At 36.9% G+C, this 15,995-nt stretch overlaps 1 protein-coding gene across 9 annotated transcripts in view; it reads right to left on the reverse strand.

Moving 5' to 3' along the window:
- MAK (male germ cell associated kinase) overlaps positions 1-15,995 on the reverse strand; it is a 32,442-nt gene that overhangs the window by 8,978 nt on the left and 7,469 nt on the right. For 8 of the 9 annotated variants that reach the window (XR_012994665.1, XM_076330525.1, XM_076330520.1 and 5 more), the window contains 9 exons: positions 14,933-15,054; positions 13,783-13,862; positions 11,863-11,995; positions 11,594-11,765; positions 6,552-6,719; positions 4,456-4,776; positions 3,132-3,322; positions 2,457-2,587; positions 647-778 (listed from right to left, as the gene is read on the reverse strand). Coding sequence is in view for 8 of the 9 variants with exons in the window: in XM_076330525.1 (XP_076186640.1) it covers positions 647-778; positions 2,457-2,587; positions 3,132-3,322; positions 4,456-4,776; positions 6,552-6,719; positions 11,594-11,765; positions 11,863-11,995; positions 13,783-13,862; positions 14,933-15,054 (1,450 nt within the window). In the remaining variant the exon portion in view is untranslated. Of the gene's footprint in view, positions 1-646; positions 779-2,456; positions 2,588-3,131; positions 3,323-4,455; positions 4,777-6,551; positions 6,720-11,593; positions 11,766-11,862; positions 11,996-13,782; positions 13,863-14,781; positions 14,826-14,932; positions 15,055-15,995 lie in introns of those variants that run through there. The other variant, XM_076330528.1, reaches the window with a different exon arrangement.

Consider the following 15,995-nt stretch of genomic DNA (forward strand, 5'->3'; position numbering starts at 1 on the left):
CTAAGTGGTTTATTGGCATTAAGGTATTTGGGTGCGACTCATGCTAGTTGGACAATGGCTGCAAAGTTGTTAACCAGGTAACCTCCCATAACAGGGTGATGGGACTGTGTACTTAAAGTACAGAGCTTGGTGGTCAGAAGATACCTGATGCTTTCCTCAGTGAAATCTTAGATAAGCCATTTAACTAGTCTTAGTCTTCACTCTATAAAACGTTGATAATGGTGTTCTTCACAAAACGTAGTACCAAAAGGCACCTTATTGAAAGTTCCTTGCTGAAAATAAGGGGACTTTTCATGCAGCAAAGTATTTAGGACAAAGCTAGCAGATTGTTAAAAGACATGTTTAGAATATTGGGCAGTACTGTTATTACATGAGCACACTACCCACCATCTTGTTTTCTTATGTGAGACTGCTGTTTGATAGTCTTCCACGGCACACTGACCAGGCAGTAATGAGGTCAAACTATTTGCTTAAATTAATACAGTAAAATAATGGTCTAAGAGGATTATGGACAAAAAAAACAACAAAAAAAATGTTAGCCTAGAAGCTAAGGCTGACAACAGAAGTTAAACCAGATGGTCTTAACTAAATTAATTCAATGAAGTATGATGAGATATAATGTGACGGCTTTTAATTACACTTTTACCTGTAGTATTTCTGTTGAAAGTCACTCCTCCTCCAGTATGTGCCAGCGGTTTAGAAAACAACTGGTTGTTCCAGGTTCCATGTGATCCTTCTTTATTGACTGCTACTAAAGAGACACTCTTAGGGTTTACACCTTAGAAAACGAATTATGGAAAGTGTTATAAATACCAATTTTCAAACATAATTCAACCAATGAAAAATTGACATTTCTAGAGCAGTAAACCAACACTGAATTATTTGTGATATAATGTAAACACCATTAACGTAAAAGAACAATGTCCACTGATTAGATTTTTCAGCCAAACCATGAAAACTAGAGACATTGATTTAAGAACAATTGTCTTCATGCTTTCAAGAGAACTTTTAAAAGTCTTTTTAGTACAGTTACTTGGTTTCTATAAAACCATAATCTCATTATTGATATTTTTGACACTCAAACAACGCAAATTAAAAATACCTATCAAAACCTAGGGTTCTCAAGGCTGAAAATAAACTATTTCTTCAAGGGATAAGTTCAAAAGTAGGACAAAGAGGTTCTTGTTACTTCAGCGTGTTACGAGCATTACAAGAGTTAATGGGATTACACAGCATGAAAGCAGCTCCCAGATCTAATGGTAACAGAACTAAAGTAATACAGATAAATAACAAATATGATTTTTGGAGCTATTATTCTCTTAAGAGCTGATATTAATTATTTTTTACATCTATGCCTTTCTCATTGAAAACTCCACTAAAACCAGAGAGACATTAGAAGAAAAAAGAAAGATTAAAAAAGGTAAGAAATAGAGATGAACTGTCCATCTGTGTTACCTTTAGATAGGGATGCCCCCCCCCCCTTTTTTTTTCCTTCCTTTTGGACTTAAACTCTTGAGTCTCTGGGCATCCTATTTAACATTCAAGAAGGGATTTCATATTCAGAAGTCATCAGTGGCCTAATGAATTCCTGAGAAATTAGTGATACATTGTAACAAAACAACTTGCCTGACAATCAGGAACTCCTCTGTGAGCCACCTAAATTCTCATATGTGGATTATGGTAGAAGTCATGATACACATACTGTAATTGTGCAAACCGTCATGGCAATAAAGAAAAGATACTAAGTGAGACACCAAGGCAATAATTTGATTATGCAATATATTCAGAATACTAACTGAAGGAAACATTCCCTTTTCTTTCTCCTTCCCATTCTTATTCCTAGCAATTACATCATTTCATGTTATTTTCCTGATAAAATCACTCAGATTTAGACTAAGCTATCTATTTATTTTTAAGGAGGATGACTGCCTTGGGAAGGGAAGTGAGTGGGTGAATTCCTACCAGCGCAAGTGGCTGATATTTCTAAACACTTCCTACCAAGAAGGGTAACTGTGTTTATCAGAACTTTAAAGTTCAAAAAACCCCAAACCTCCTGATACTGCAAAACTGAGAACTATGCACTATATATTTATACACAGGTAGTTTCTTTAGTCCTCAGATACACTTGCTTATGGTCAATCAGGATATACTCCTAGGAATTCAAGAGATCTTGGATTCATATTACTGAGGGTTTTATATGTTACTGGTCATAAGAGGGCCTGTGAATTTTTATGGTGTACAAGCAGTGTTGAGCTCCCTTCCATGTTTACATAGCCAGGACCTTCTGCATCAATTGTGATGAGGTACGTTCTGGGAAAGGCATTTAGTCCACAACTTGAAAATCTAGCCTGGTTATGAAAAGTGAAATTATCCAGTGTGAAATCTAAAGTTTAAATGTACTGTACATAGATTGTTCACAGCTTGTATTTTCCATATATATTGACTTTTACCCTTACCAGGTAGATATCTTGATTGTCTTAGATAGTACTGTTTTGCTGATACATTTGATCTTCCAGAATCATTTCTCATCGGAACCTTATTTTCCCATCCTGGCTGGATACAGCATGAAGCTTTTGGTTCTGGCACACTGAAAAAATCAAAATGTTCAAACAATGTGACCAACAACTCCAGCTCAGAATACCACAAGCTGACCCTGGCCTGAAGAGTACAGAGCTCTTCTCTTATCTTGCCTTCATCAGTAGAACTTATTCTTACAGAAAGTGACAGCCAAGTCTCATACCTCATGAGAGTTTGACCTGGGACTTCAAAGAAAAAAAAAGTACATCCAACACTACTGAATAAAAGCAAATGTGGATAAGTGTAGCAGAACTTTTCCTAACTTAACTGACAAAGGAAATGAAGTTAGTATATCTGATTTTAGTAAAACACACAGTTTCTTAATAACATGATAAACACCTAAACCATACAGTGCCTGAAAACAAATTTGATTCAGTTTGGATATTACTGGCGCTCTATCAACACCACACCCAAAGCTGGTCTGCTCATACAGCGCTTTGCACTCTTGCAAACTTTTGGTGACTTAAATTTTAGCAGATTTGTCTTAATCAATCTATAAGTCTACTGGAAACTGTTTACTAAAAAAATTGTGATTTTATAATTATAGGACTTACCTAAAAAGACATTCCTTATTTTTCTTTTCTTTTAACAGTGCAATGCTAGGCTTCTTTGAACATGACATTCCAAATTCAGTGTCATCCAAGTCATCCCAGCTATCCGCAGCCTTTACCAAAGTCTGACCCCATCGTCTTCTGCAGCTTTTAGGACCTGCTGCACCATTCTGAGGGCCACTAGCTGCTTGTTTCTATTTTAAATAGGGGGGAAAAAAGCTTCAATTCAATTCTAAAATTTTATATTTTGTATCTAGTTCACTTCCTGACTACCGCTTAAGAACTTTGAGGGAATTTTTCCCATTGTGTTGTGCCTATTTTGCTCATAGTCTTAGAATGTTTTTAAGCACAAAACATAACAATAATGCTGGCAGGTATTTTGAGTGTAGCTTTTTTGGACTGTCATCCTTAAATTGCTCAAATCTATCTGAAGTAGCGAAGTTAACGTTCTATTTGCAGACCCATTTCAGTGCTCAGCCTCTACTACTGCTATCTTGCTGAACTCATGCTCTAGGCAGTGGTAGAGGAACTGTCAAGAAGTAGGGCACAGTGGTGCAGAACATTCACAGCAATCACGCTCAGGGTTTATGAGTGCCAATTGCCACGGCCCCAAAGTAAATACAGCAAATAACAGAAGTTAGTCAGGACTTCCCTTAACATTCTCTTCCAAAGAAATTATTAGATTTTAAAGCTGTCCTTTCATCTGACTGTAGTTTCCTTTCCAGTATTTTCTGAATACCTGTTATTTTTAACGTACTTTACATTGTAGTTCAGTGGGTATAAGTGGAAAGCAAAAAGACGACTGTAAACCAAAGTTTAATATTCATCTTGCTAAAAATCTTACAAGCTTAGTAATTGGACGAAGTGTCGAGTTCCATGTGATTACAAGTGTTGCTCACTTTGCAACTATCTACTAGCAGCCAACAGGTGGTAGTTGGAGAACTACCATCATAAACAAGACTCTGAGCTTTCTCAGGTATTTTCCTGCTTGAGGCAAGTGAAGTTCTCCCTTTCCACTTCTCTATTGTATACTAACAATATTTTTGTGAATTGTTTCTCAAAGGTCAATAAACGATAGTTGTCGTAACTATATTACTGCATCAGCGTGCCAGTAATGGCTATTATAAATGAACATAATGTTGTTACAAACAATGTATTCTTCTGATTTGCTGTAAAGTTTCAGTGAGTGGCCAGTTATATCGTTAATTAGTCCCTAATTATCTATCTATATTTCCTCTAATAAAAAGTATGACGATTTTCAAGGGATCGCCTGGTTGAATATAGTAAGAACTTTTAATAAAACCACCATTTATTGAAGACAACTTACTGGCGATGAGTTTTTATTGATAGTTGGAAAAAATGGTTGTGCCTGTGGTTGCTGCTGTTTTGGTACTTGCTGGTTAGCTGTATTCTGAGGCAACTGAATTTGCTGGAGAGGCTGGTGGTTAACCTTTGACAGGGGCTGTGGCTCTGTTTTGTCAGGTACATCAGGTGAAGACAGAGGTTCTGGCTTGGATATAGTTTCCAGTTTAGGTAAAGCTGGCTTTGGCTCCGTTGGCTGAACTGGTTTAATAGGAGTCTGTTTCTCCAGATACTGTGGAGGAGGTCCTAAAACTTGGCCAACTTGAAAGTAAGGGTACTTCAAAGCCTGGAGAAGAAGATATAACATACTAATTTTACTTCAAAAAGTTGACTTTGGTAACCTCATCAAGGACCTAAGCAGGTTTCTGAAGCATTTGAGCAAGCTCTACAGCACAAATGCAAGATGGATGCATAATGAGATCATATGTAAACAGTGTGTATTGATAACTGTCAGTTCTGTATTTTAAACTCTTCCCATCATATAATTTAGTAAGATGGATCCACATGTACATGTTACAGCAGTCACGTCCTTTCTTTCCCTCCTTTACTTCTAGGTTTTGTGGAGTCTGTGTTTCGAGGTGCATTTTACATTCAACACCATTCTATATTTATGCATTAACAAATTCCAATCTTAAGACAGGTAGTCTCCACTACCTTTACCACATGCTTTATTACATGTTTCCACTGCTAACTATGTTTTGGCAACTCGATGAACAGCTTTTTTTTTAATTTAAAAAAACAAAACCCCAAAGTGTTATGATTGCCATTTAATATTAATGGGTTTTACAATTAGAGGATGTTAACAAGCAAGGTTTCTCCTTCATTTTCTTATCACCAGCTTTCCCTGTTTTTGTTTTGCTTTGAAGTACAGTCACTGTGCTTGCTATGCCTTTACAGTGTTTATTAGGAAACTACAGCGTCTGTCTTCAGGCAGGTGTGTATTTCATTCTTTTCCTCTGACCTTTTCACGTCCACCGCACAGCATAGACATACCTTACTAACACAGCTCCTCCTATGTCAAAAGAACACACTCTGCTACTCCTTCTGGGAAGAATCCTACTCTTTGTTAGTTCTCAAAGAGATGTTTTGCCTCAGCTGTGCTTGAGAATTGCTGCCTTTGTACACATTTCCATGTATGTCCATTAAACTCTCCCTTTTGGCTGTGGATTACAACTGCTGCAGCTGCTTCCTTGACAACTCACTTGGGCAAAAGCTGGTTATTTGCTTTCATAAAGCACCATGCAGGATTCTGTGTAGAGATATATAGCACCAGACTACAGTTAGATCTCAGTGACTGTAACAATAGATATGCTTTATAAAGTGGAGAGAAATGGTTGCTTTTCTTGGTACCATCTGCTTAACCACTTCTGAATCACTTACATTACATCCACCTAGGATAACCTGCGATACGTCTTTTTTCTTTCCCAATTGTATTCCCCTTTTATACTTTCTAAATAAGACTGCATTAGGCATGAATACTCAAAAAAAAAATATCAGTAGAATGTAACCATCTTTGGTACTTGAAATATGTTTTTTAAAATTAACTCGGAGAAAAACTGTGACCTTTGTGACCTATTGGTATGTTCTTCACAAAGTTCTTTCCTTATCACTTAGTACAGTTTACATTCCATCTCCAAGTAAAAATAATCCTTAGCTCTTCCATAGTGCATTCCATCTGCAGCTTCACAAAAAGCAAAGCTTAATTTTCAATATCCCCCTTCGTACAGATGGGGGAAGAAAAAGGCAGTGGCAGAAGTGACATAGTTACAATTCAGGAAACTTGCAGCTCAGGTTTTTCTCTGTCCTGTACAAAGAAAGTTTTAGAATATGCCAATACAGAAGACAACATTGCAGAAATAACTAAAGAGTTTATGATGTCTGCTGAGCCAGGTTTAGAACTTTCTCTCCTCACTACTCAGCCTCATTCCCACCAAAGCGTTCAAAGTGAGGAGACATTTCTCTGGGCATCAGTATTAAGACAATCAGTTGCTTTCTGTATCTACAATTTTTTAACAATGCAAGAAGATTCAGTCTTATACTTAATCATTCAGGTGCTCAGACCTGACTTGCTGTAGGTCTCTTCTTTGGATTCCAGTTCAGCATATCACTCATAAGCTGTATTGCTTCATTGCTTGCATTTGGGATGAGAGCTTTTAGACTTATAGGGACGCATTGTGGGAAACGGAAATTCATAGCAGAAGCAAGGTGGTATCCTTCTGGCCAGTCACTCTGTTTCAAAGGAAAGAAAAATGAGTACCAAAAAAAGAACAAAGACTATATACCTTTGAGGTATTAGATCAAATTTAATTTTATGTAGCTTGAGTCACGCTTGGTCTGCGTAGCTCCTTTCCTATATGGTAGAAGACAGGCATTCCTATTTTCCATTACAATTGTTACACCACCAGTGAACGCAGCATCAGTCTCCAATGGCAGTCCTCCTCAAGCTCTGCTATAGGTAAAGGTGGAACTGTCATTGTGGATACCGCTCTTGGACGTATTCTATCTGAAGGAGAAGAGAGTGCAGCAGTACCAGGAGCAGTACCCAACATCCCGTCTACCACAGAAATGAGCTCCAACAGCTGACTTCAACATACCTTCTTTATAGGAATAGCAGAGGTGAGGCACTTCCACCCAGCATACCATGGTTGTGTAACCATGATGCAGCCTATACAATATACCATTGATTCCACCATTAAGATAGTCAATGATTAAATGACAACTAGACACTTTGCAACAGAAAAAAGCCATGACGACCAGATGAATTTTTTTTTTTTTAGCGTTTAACTTTCCAAAAGTAAACCCTGAAGTCCTTAGTTGCTTCATAATTGCACTGTTTGAATACAGAATCACAGGATTATCAAAGACCCCAAGAGATCATCTAGTCCATGCCCTTGTCCCTTCCTGACAGGTATTAGTCTCAAAAAGCTTCCAGTTTCTGGCAGTCCACAACCACTCCAAACAGTCTATTCCAGAGCCTAATTCTCAAGATTAGAAAGATGTAGGTTTCTCTTTTGACACAATACAAGACTGTTGTAGAGTGTGCTATCATCCATGGATACCAAGAAGGACTATTTCTTTCTTCTCTCTAGAACAGCCTTTTTATACATTAGGTGTATTTCTTCTCCTTCCAGTCTTCCTTTCTATAGGCTAAAGAAACTGAAACAATTGAATTCCTGGGTCTAGGCTTTTTAAGTTTTTCTTCTTCTCCAGACTCTGATTTTTCTCTCTTGAAAGGCAAAACTTATAACTGGATATAGCATAGCAAGTGGAACAGAAAGATTAGTTCATATGTCAGTGGACAATACTCCTTTCTCTACACACTGGTATGGTATTTGTCTTCGTTGCAACAGAATACTGTTGACATATAATGCATTATATAGCTCCTACATCCTCTTTTACAGGTGTGTTAGCTGGATAGTTATTGCCAGTGTTGTGGTTTAACCCCAGTCGGCAACCAAGCATCACACAGCTGCTCGCTCACTCACCCTTCCCCCACCCCTGGTGGGATGGGGGAGAGAATGAGAAAAGCAAAAGTAAGAAAACTCATAGGTTGAGATAAGAACAGTTTAATAATTGAAATAAAATAAAAACAATAAAAATTGTAATGAAAAGGAAAACAACGAAAGAGAGAGCAAGGAACAAAACCCAGGAAAAACAATTGGTGCAACCGCTCACCACCTGCTGACCGACACCCAGCCCGTCCCCGAGCAGCGATCGCTGCCCCCCAACCAACTCCCCCCAGCTTATATACTGAGCGTGACGTCACATGGTATGGAATATCCCTTTGGCCAGTTTGGGTCAGCTGTCCTGGCTATGCTCCCTCCCAGCTTCTTGTGCACCTCCTCGCTGGCAGCATATGGGAAGGTGAAAAGTCCTTGACTTACTATAAACACTGCTCAGCAACAACTAAAACATCGGTGTGTTATCAACATTATTCTCATGCTAAATCCAAAACACAGCACTGTACCAGCTACTAGGAAGGAAATTAACTTTATCCCAGCCGAAACCAGGACACCCAGATATTTATGCAGCTGATTATTCCTGCCTAAGTACAGCATTCTACACACTACTAAAAAATTTTTTTTAAAGCTACATCTCTAATTTTATAAGAAACTCTGAATTCTAATCTTGTCTTCTAACATACTCAATCCTTCCCAGCCTGCTATCTACCAACTTCAGAAGTAAAATCTATTCCATCAGAAGGCCTTTAATACAATCTATCTTTCATTTTGAATGCAAACCAGTAAAGCTTACTCTCTAAAGAAGGCTTTCAAAACAGGTATGCACTTATCATGCAGTTTGTTTATCTAAATATGCTGATGAGAATGTTATGAAGGACAGTGTCACACATTGTCTTCAGTAAGGCTTCTGATATTAGTGCTTCTCCTCTATCCACAAAGCTTGTTACACTGCTACAGGAGTAAATTGGATTGAATTGATGGAATTTGATCTTAAGATACCATGTTAGCTACTAGTCATCTGTCTATGTACATCAACAACTTACAGTTTTAGCTCTATTAACACATTCTGTGGTAATCAAAGAACTCAAACATAATTATAAACCAAGTCTGGTTAAAATAAGTCTCAAGACTTCAAGTGACTTCCTATTCCACCTCAGAGAGTAATTTGTTCATTTAAATTAATGGAGGTAGTCTTCCCTCCTCCACTGCACCTCCCTCCTTTACTGGAGTTGGTGACATTCTGTCTGCCAGAGCTAGTGATAAAGGAACGATTTAGAATGAAGTAACAAGGGCTGAATGTTGAACTGGTGAAATACAGGGATAGGGTGAAAATAGTACAAGTGTAAAAAATGAAAAATACATTTTAATTTATAAAAAAAAGAATCTGGAATTATTTAAATTGCCATTGCCAACCTTCAACTAACGAAAATGCATTTCATTAATCTCTCCTTTTCACATCATCATCAGCTTTTTCATTAAATAGGCATACTCCTAGTGCACCATCACACCAGTACTTGAATGGTGCAGCTTATTGCTTTATTTATAAAATAAATAAAGCAACATTTTATAAATAAAGCAACTTCATTTATAAAGTAAAGCAAAATAGTTACCTGTCACTATCTGAAAAACCCAAACTCACAGAAGTCATTAGTATGGTATTATGGACCTAAACAAAGGAAGGCAAATTGGAATGAAGATAGCTTCTGGGTGTAATTCTTGTAATTCCTTATTGCAGGATAATGGAATAAATGAAAATATATGTCTGAAAAAAATACTATTTGTAAAACTATCTGCAAAACCAGACTATCAAAATAACTGCTGGTGTTTTCAGAATGCAGAACAGCACTTGTAACAAATGCATCATTTGTTGTGATAATTCCTATCATAATATTTAAATACTCTTCTTACATGGTGATCTCCCTGAAGAATGTCTTAGCATCGTTGTAAGGAGATAAAATTCCCAAGTCTGCCCAGCAGATGACAGGGGCACAAAGGAATAATTACAGCTTCCTGATCCTAGAGGGCTGATTTACAGTGTCTCTAACCCTTAGGGTCTTTAGAAGAAGCTAGAGTTTTCGCTGAAATACTCAGCTCCCTGCTTTCCCAAGCAGTCAGCTTGCTAGTCAGCGAATGACAGGGCGTAAACAGTCACGATTTGCTTCTGTTCAACTACTTACAAGGTTAGAGAAAAACCACAGCGGTCAGCTCAGCACTGCTCTGCTACTACACACAGTGAAAATCTCTCTCTGATTTCCCTGCACTTCCAGAACTTGTTTACGCTATACATTGAAAATGTTCCAGAAGTTGTAGTATGTTGCTCTTTCATAGATATTCTTAATATACATCAAAATGTTCTTCTTACTGTCTTAGACTTGTGAGCTGCTTAAGAAACTTAACGTTTGAAACCTCAAGTCTTAAAATACTGCTCATATTACACATTATTTTTTCTGATGCACAATTGTCACAGCAAGCACTGTTTTACACATCATAGCAATCTTCACTTAGTCCTCTAGACTCAATTTTCACTTCCACAACATATCATCTATAACTCTCCACCTCTGACCTTTTACTCTCTGCTCTGTCATGAGTTTGCACCTGTTTCTCAGTATGTTCTCTTGGATGTTTTCCCACCACTTCAAGCTCTGCATGTTCCTAGCTAAGCTTAATCTGTTTCTGTTTTAAGTTTTCTGTTCCTCACTTCTCTAGTGATAACAGCTCCTTTACTGGACAAGAATTATGCTTTATTTTGTATCAGTAGAACACCAATGAAATTGATGTTTTTCTCTCCCACCCTTAGGTTTTCCAGATCTACAGACTCTGTGTTCAGTCAGTTATTTCACAAAGTTCTGTTTGCGCCCATAAAGTACTGATATACATGTGCCATCTCTTATTCTCAAAAAAATATTTATATCGTCTTTTTTCAGTTTATTCAAAATTTTGAAGGTAAACTCTTCTCTTGCATGTTCATGCAACTTTTTAACTGTAGTAAATATAATTGCATACATTTTATATGCACTACCCAAACCTTCCTTGTAATTTTAAATAGTATTTAGCCCTTCCAGAAAATAATTGAAAATAATTGTTTCCTCTCTAAAATACTGCACATTTTTCCTCCATTACTTTTTATTGCTAATAATATTTTATGAGAGATTTGTGTGTGAGATCAAATGTTTCCTTTAAGCTTTAAAAATAAGAAAAGCGTAATTTGTCTTATTTACGGTATCTTCTATAAGCTCCAAACTCTGGGTACCAGCCTCGAAGAATTACACTTTCGGGAAAGGAAAGCATATCGGCTGTGGCAAAATGAAATCCTAGGAGACTTCTGATTTTCTTTCCAATAGGCATAGCTTTAAATAACTAAATCAAACAATTTTATCTGGCTTTCATCAGAGGAGAGCAAGGCTACTCATAACAGTATTATATACAACAGATGCCAATATACAACAAAAGACTAGCATTACATGCCTTAACGGAAGCTTAAAAGAAATACAGTTGAGAAAACCTTAAGTCTGCAGGAAACTTACTAAAACAGTAATTTATAGGTATGTTCTGAAAGAGAGATAACATGCAATGTTTTATAATAATTTTATTTAACTTTTTTTTTTTTAAACACTATTGTATGACTTTTTCTGAAAGTCTTACCTTCTTTGGAGTCCCTAATACTTGGCAAATTTTGAAGATTTCATCTACTTCACTTGTGCCTGGGAAAAGAGGTCTTAGTGTGTACAATTCAGCCATTATGCTGCCAACTGCCCACATATCAATAGGTGAGCTATAAATAGACGATCTTAGCAAAACTTCAGGAGCTCGGTACCTATGAGGATGGAAAGAAATAATAGATAAATTAAATGGTAAGAGAAAGGTGATTAGTTAAGATAATGTATTATTTTCTTAATATACAATATACTTACCACCTGGTAGAAACATAATCTGTATAAGGTGGCTGAGATCTGAGTTCTCTAGCCAAACCAAAATCCGCTATTTTCACAAGTTCTGGTCCAATACAGAGAAGGTTTTCAGGCTTCATATCTCTATGAAAAAATCCTATAGAAGACCAGACAGAAAAGAATGGCGAATTATTGTGTCACCACTTCTTAAACAGCAACCTCTATTACAGTAATCCAAAATTTACTTTGGGATGTTTTGGAAGAATATAGCTTCCCCCCCCCTTTTTTTCTATTCCCCCCCTCCCCCCCAAATTAAAAATAAATGAATGGTAACCCTCCCCCCAAACAAGCACGCACATTTTCCCTCCAGTGATTACTACACCAAGTGTTCTTAAATTAACAAATGTAAACTGTCATTAACACACTAAGGAAAATGAATTGGCTATTGCAGCAATATCAAACAACAAACCGATTTCAGAATGAAATCTTATGTGAAAACTACAACTGCTTTGTCAGTTTTGGATAATGGAAAATTGAGCATCTGACACACTTACTTGATTTATAAAGTTCCTTGAACGATTTTTAACTAGTTTATTTATCATTGTGACAACAATTTGCAGACACAGACATAGAAAAGATATCAAAATTCTGCTCAGGAATGCTAATATTAGTAGTGCAGGCACATAAAGTTTCTTTAATGCTTACTGTTGGCTTGAGCACCTACATACCTGGAAAGCGGTTAAGTTGCTACGCAAATCAATTCTGCTGTTTAATTGGTATATACAATGTTATAATATAAATCAATTTGATTGAAATTCACTTGCTACAATAAAGCATTCAATTTCTGCATGCAGAAACTGACAACCACTGTAAGAAATCGGCTGAAATTATTAGTACAATGTAAATGTTCAAATTTATCATACCTGTCATTCCCAAACACTTACGGTAAAAACAAAATATTAATATTGTAACTTAGAAATGGCAGTTTTTCTTAAATTCTAATTTTCTCATTTATTTCATGTAGAAATGAGGAAGGAAAAGAGGATGCTAATAATCAGAGAGCAGTATATGATCTTCATCAGAAAGACATAAAAGGGCAATTTCTGGGTATTTGATAATACTGAACAGAACTAATTATTTATTTCAATTCATCAACAGGCCTTGCCAGGGTATAAGAAAGCCAGAGATCCGGCTGGGAACATTGTTTCTTATTTCATCTTCAGCTAATATTTTATTGCCTTTGGAAAGTTTTAGGGATACCAATGTGATGTGAAGGACAAGTACAAAATAAAAGAGTTGAGCAAGAGAGTGAATTACTACTTTTTTAAATGCAAAGGAGCTTAATACCAGTATTTCAGAATGCAGTGTGCAGACAGATATGAAACATCAGAATGAAAAGTTTTGTAAAATGCTGTGAAACTTTTTGTTGTTGTTGGGAACACATAGCACCTCTTATTTAGACTGTGCTTGTAATTGCTAGAAAAGTCCCATCTCTTAAAATATTTAAATCCAGGTTGTATTTGGTAAGGAGACTCTTTGAATTTCTTAGTGAACAAGTTATTTTAATATTTTTTAGATGTAGGGTATCATATTAGTTATAGTATCCCAAGACAGCAGAAACTGCCATCTGTAAAGTATCAATGCACAGCATACAGGTTTCTTTAGTTTGTATATTCATTCGGTAACTAAGGTGGAAAAAAGCACTGAACAGTGTATGAAAAATATCCAATGCTTTCAAAAAGAAAGAGGAACATCTGATTATAGAACAACAAGGTGTAACTTCAAGTATGGTTTAAAAAATGCACCATACTTGAAGCAGGTAAGAAGAATTTTTATTAGAGATAATTAATAGCCTTTGCTAGATATTTTTATTCATATAATTACTGTGCATTATCTTATTTTCTAAAAAAGTGCTACACAATTAAACTCTAGTATGAAACCTACCGTGTTTATGGATAAAAGCTAGCCCTTGTAATATCTGATACATCATATTTCTGATGACTGACTCGGGGAACAACTTGTGTCTGTGAAGAAACAGATTAACAACTTCACATAATTAAAAAAAATAATGTATTTTCAGAACATACATATTTCTTCATTTTGCACAACACATCATGAACAGACGAAAACAGACCCGTCAAGCCTTGTGCACAAAGTAAGACAGATGCAACTGACTCCCATCTATCTCAAAACTCGCTTGCTGCCAGGCCTTACTTTCACTTACTTTAAGTGCTGCAGAGGGACTTCTCTGCAGAGAGGTTCATGATCCTGTCTCTCTGCAGAAGCTGGTCAGCCAGTAGTGTGCTTGACCAGATGAACGTGGAATGCACAGTAATGTACCAAGGAAGAGACCGCACAGCGCAGCACTGTGGTAGGTGTGTTACCCAGTGGTAGCCTTAAGGGAACTCTGATTGAGAGCAATGCTTCTCAGCTCTAGGGTAACATTGCGCTAATATCGCTAGCGGCTATCTCGGGATGCGAACCTAAGAGCTTTGCTCATTAGGAGATAAAGGTACATGACAACGTCTGAAGGAAACACACATTAAAGGCAAGAGAATTCAGCAAAGAAAAATGTTATTGAAAAGGCAGGTCCTATTCCAAAGTCCACCTTGCAAGCCTTGCTACGTACTGTTTGTCCAAGATTGCAACATCACACAGTTAGTCCATATATAGGTCTTTCTTATGGGCATGCATGCATGTACAGGCAGATGACCATCCCCACCTTAAGCCAAATCCATGAGCAAAAGCAGAATGAACAGTGTTTATCCAATCCTTCATACATTAAAGTGAAGGCTAATAAAGAAAAAAAAAGTATTTGGAATTTCTCTCATGGCTCTACACACCAAAGACATGCAAACTATCGTGTTAACAACCAAACAAACTGTTATTTCCAAAAGCATTACAATATGCAATATTGTAATGCAGAGCAATGCAGAATTCTACCCTCAGATAAGCAGGTGCAGCAACTCCTGTTCACATCAGCGGGGCTGCAAGAAGAGCCAAAACCAGAAATTCCAATGTGTTCTTCAAGATAGCATAAGAATCATTAAATAAAGCATGATAGCACACTATTCGTTCTGTGAAAAAGACATACCTGTCCTTCATTAACTGATAGAGATTTTCCTTCATGTATTCAAATACAAAGTAAAGGTGGTCATTTTCTCGTATGACTTCTTTCAATTTTATTACATTGGCATGATTTAGCTTCTTCAGAGACTGTAATAGAGCAAAATATGGCTTCAGATAACTCGACAGTGACTTTGATTCCTTATCAGAACTAAATTTTTTAACATGTAAAAGTTTCTAGCACAGAATTTACAAAACATGTCCATCTGATAATCCATATTTATCTTGTAATCTCCGTTTCAAAGAACAACAAAATAGCATTTCAAAATAAAAACAGCAACGCCACTAATAGTAGTTTAAATCTTCTATTTCTAGGGATTACATCATAGCTGGGCTGAAGATTAACACAAAAACCTAATTCCCTACAATGAAAGACAGTTCTGAAACTGTAACAGCTCTTGCTCACAGAACTGAATAAGAAAACCCAGCAATTTTTTTGTTATGAAACTTTCATGAACAAGGATTCTCTTACAGGTGTTCTTTTTGGAGATACTGATTACGTGCAATCTCCAGTAAGTTACACCTAAATTATGGATACCCAACTCCTTTGTTAGGGAGTTTTGTATATACAGAAAATCAGATGCCCGAAACATGGGATGACTTGGAATTTAAGCCCAGGATTTCAAGTGTTATTCTACCATTTGGCTAGCCAAAACTCCCAGTGCTTTCTACAAATGCCCCAAATACAAGATACAAAGACTGGATATACACCTAGAAATCTGGCAGTAAAGTGGAAGTGCAGGGTAATAAGACACAAAAACACACACACAGACAAAATAAATTTCTTTATCTTCTCTCAAAGACAAGAGGCTTGGTTACGAGACGTGGCCACTGCTTGAGAATAGTGGGATATTCCACAAAGCAGCAGGAGCTCTAGCCGTGGCAGCAGGCCATGGTTTTGTGGAATCTGTCGCCCCCATTTAAAGAGTTCACAGAGTTTGGCCTTATGCTTGGACGTTGTAGATGCCCTTTTCCTTCATGCAAACCTAACCAGACACTTATTTTTATATGTGGTACGTTCACCACTTTAC

This window comes from Aptenodytes patagonicus, chromosome 2 (assembly GCF_965638725.1).
Source record: "Aptenodytes patagonicus chromosome 2, bAptPat1.pri.cur, whole genome shotgun sequence".
Taxonomy (NCBI): Eukaryota; Metazoa; Chordata; class Aves; order Sphenisciformes; family Spheniscidae; genus Aptenodytes; species Aptenodytes patagonicus.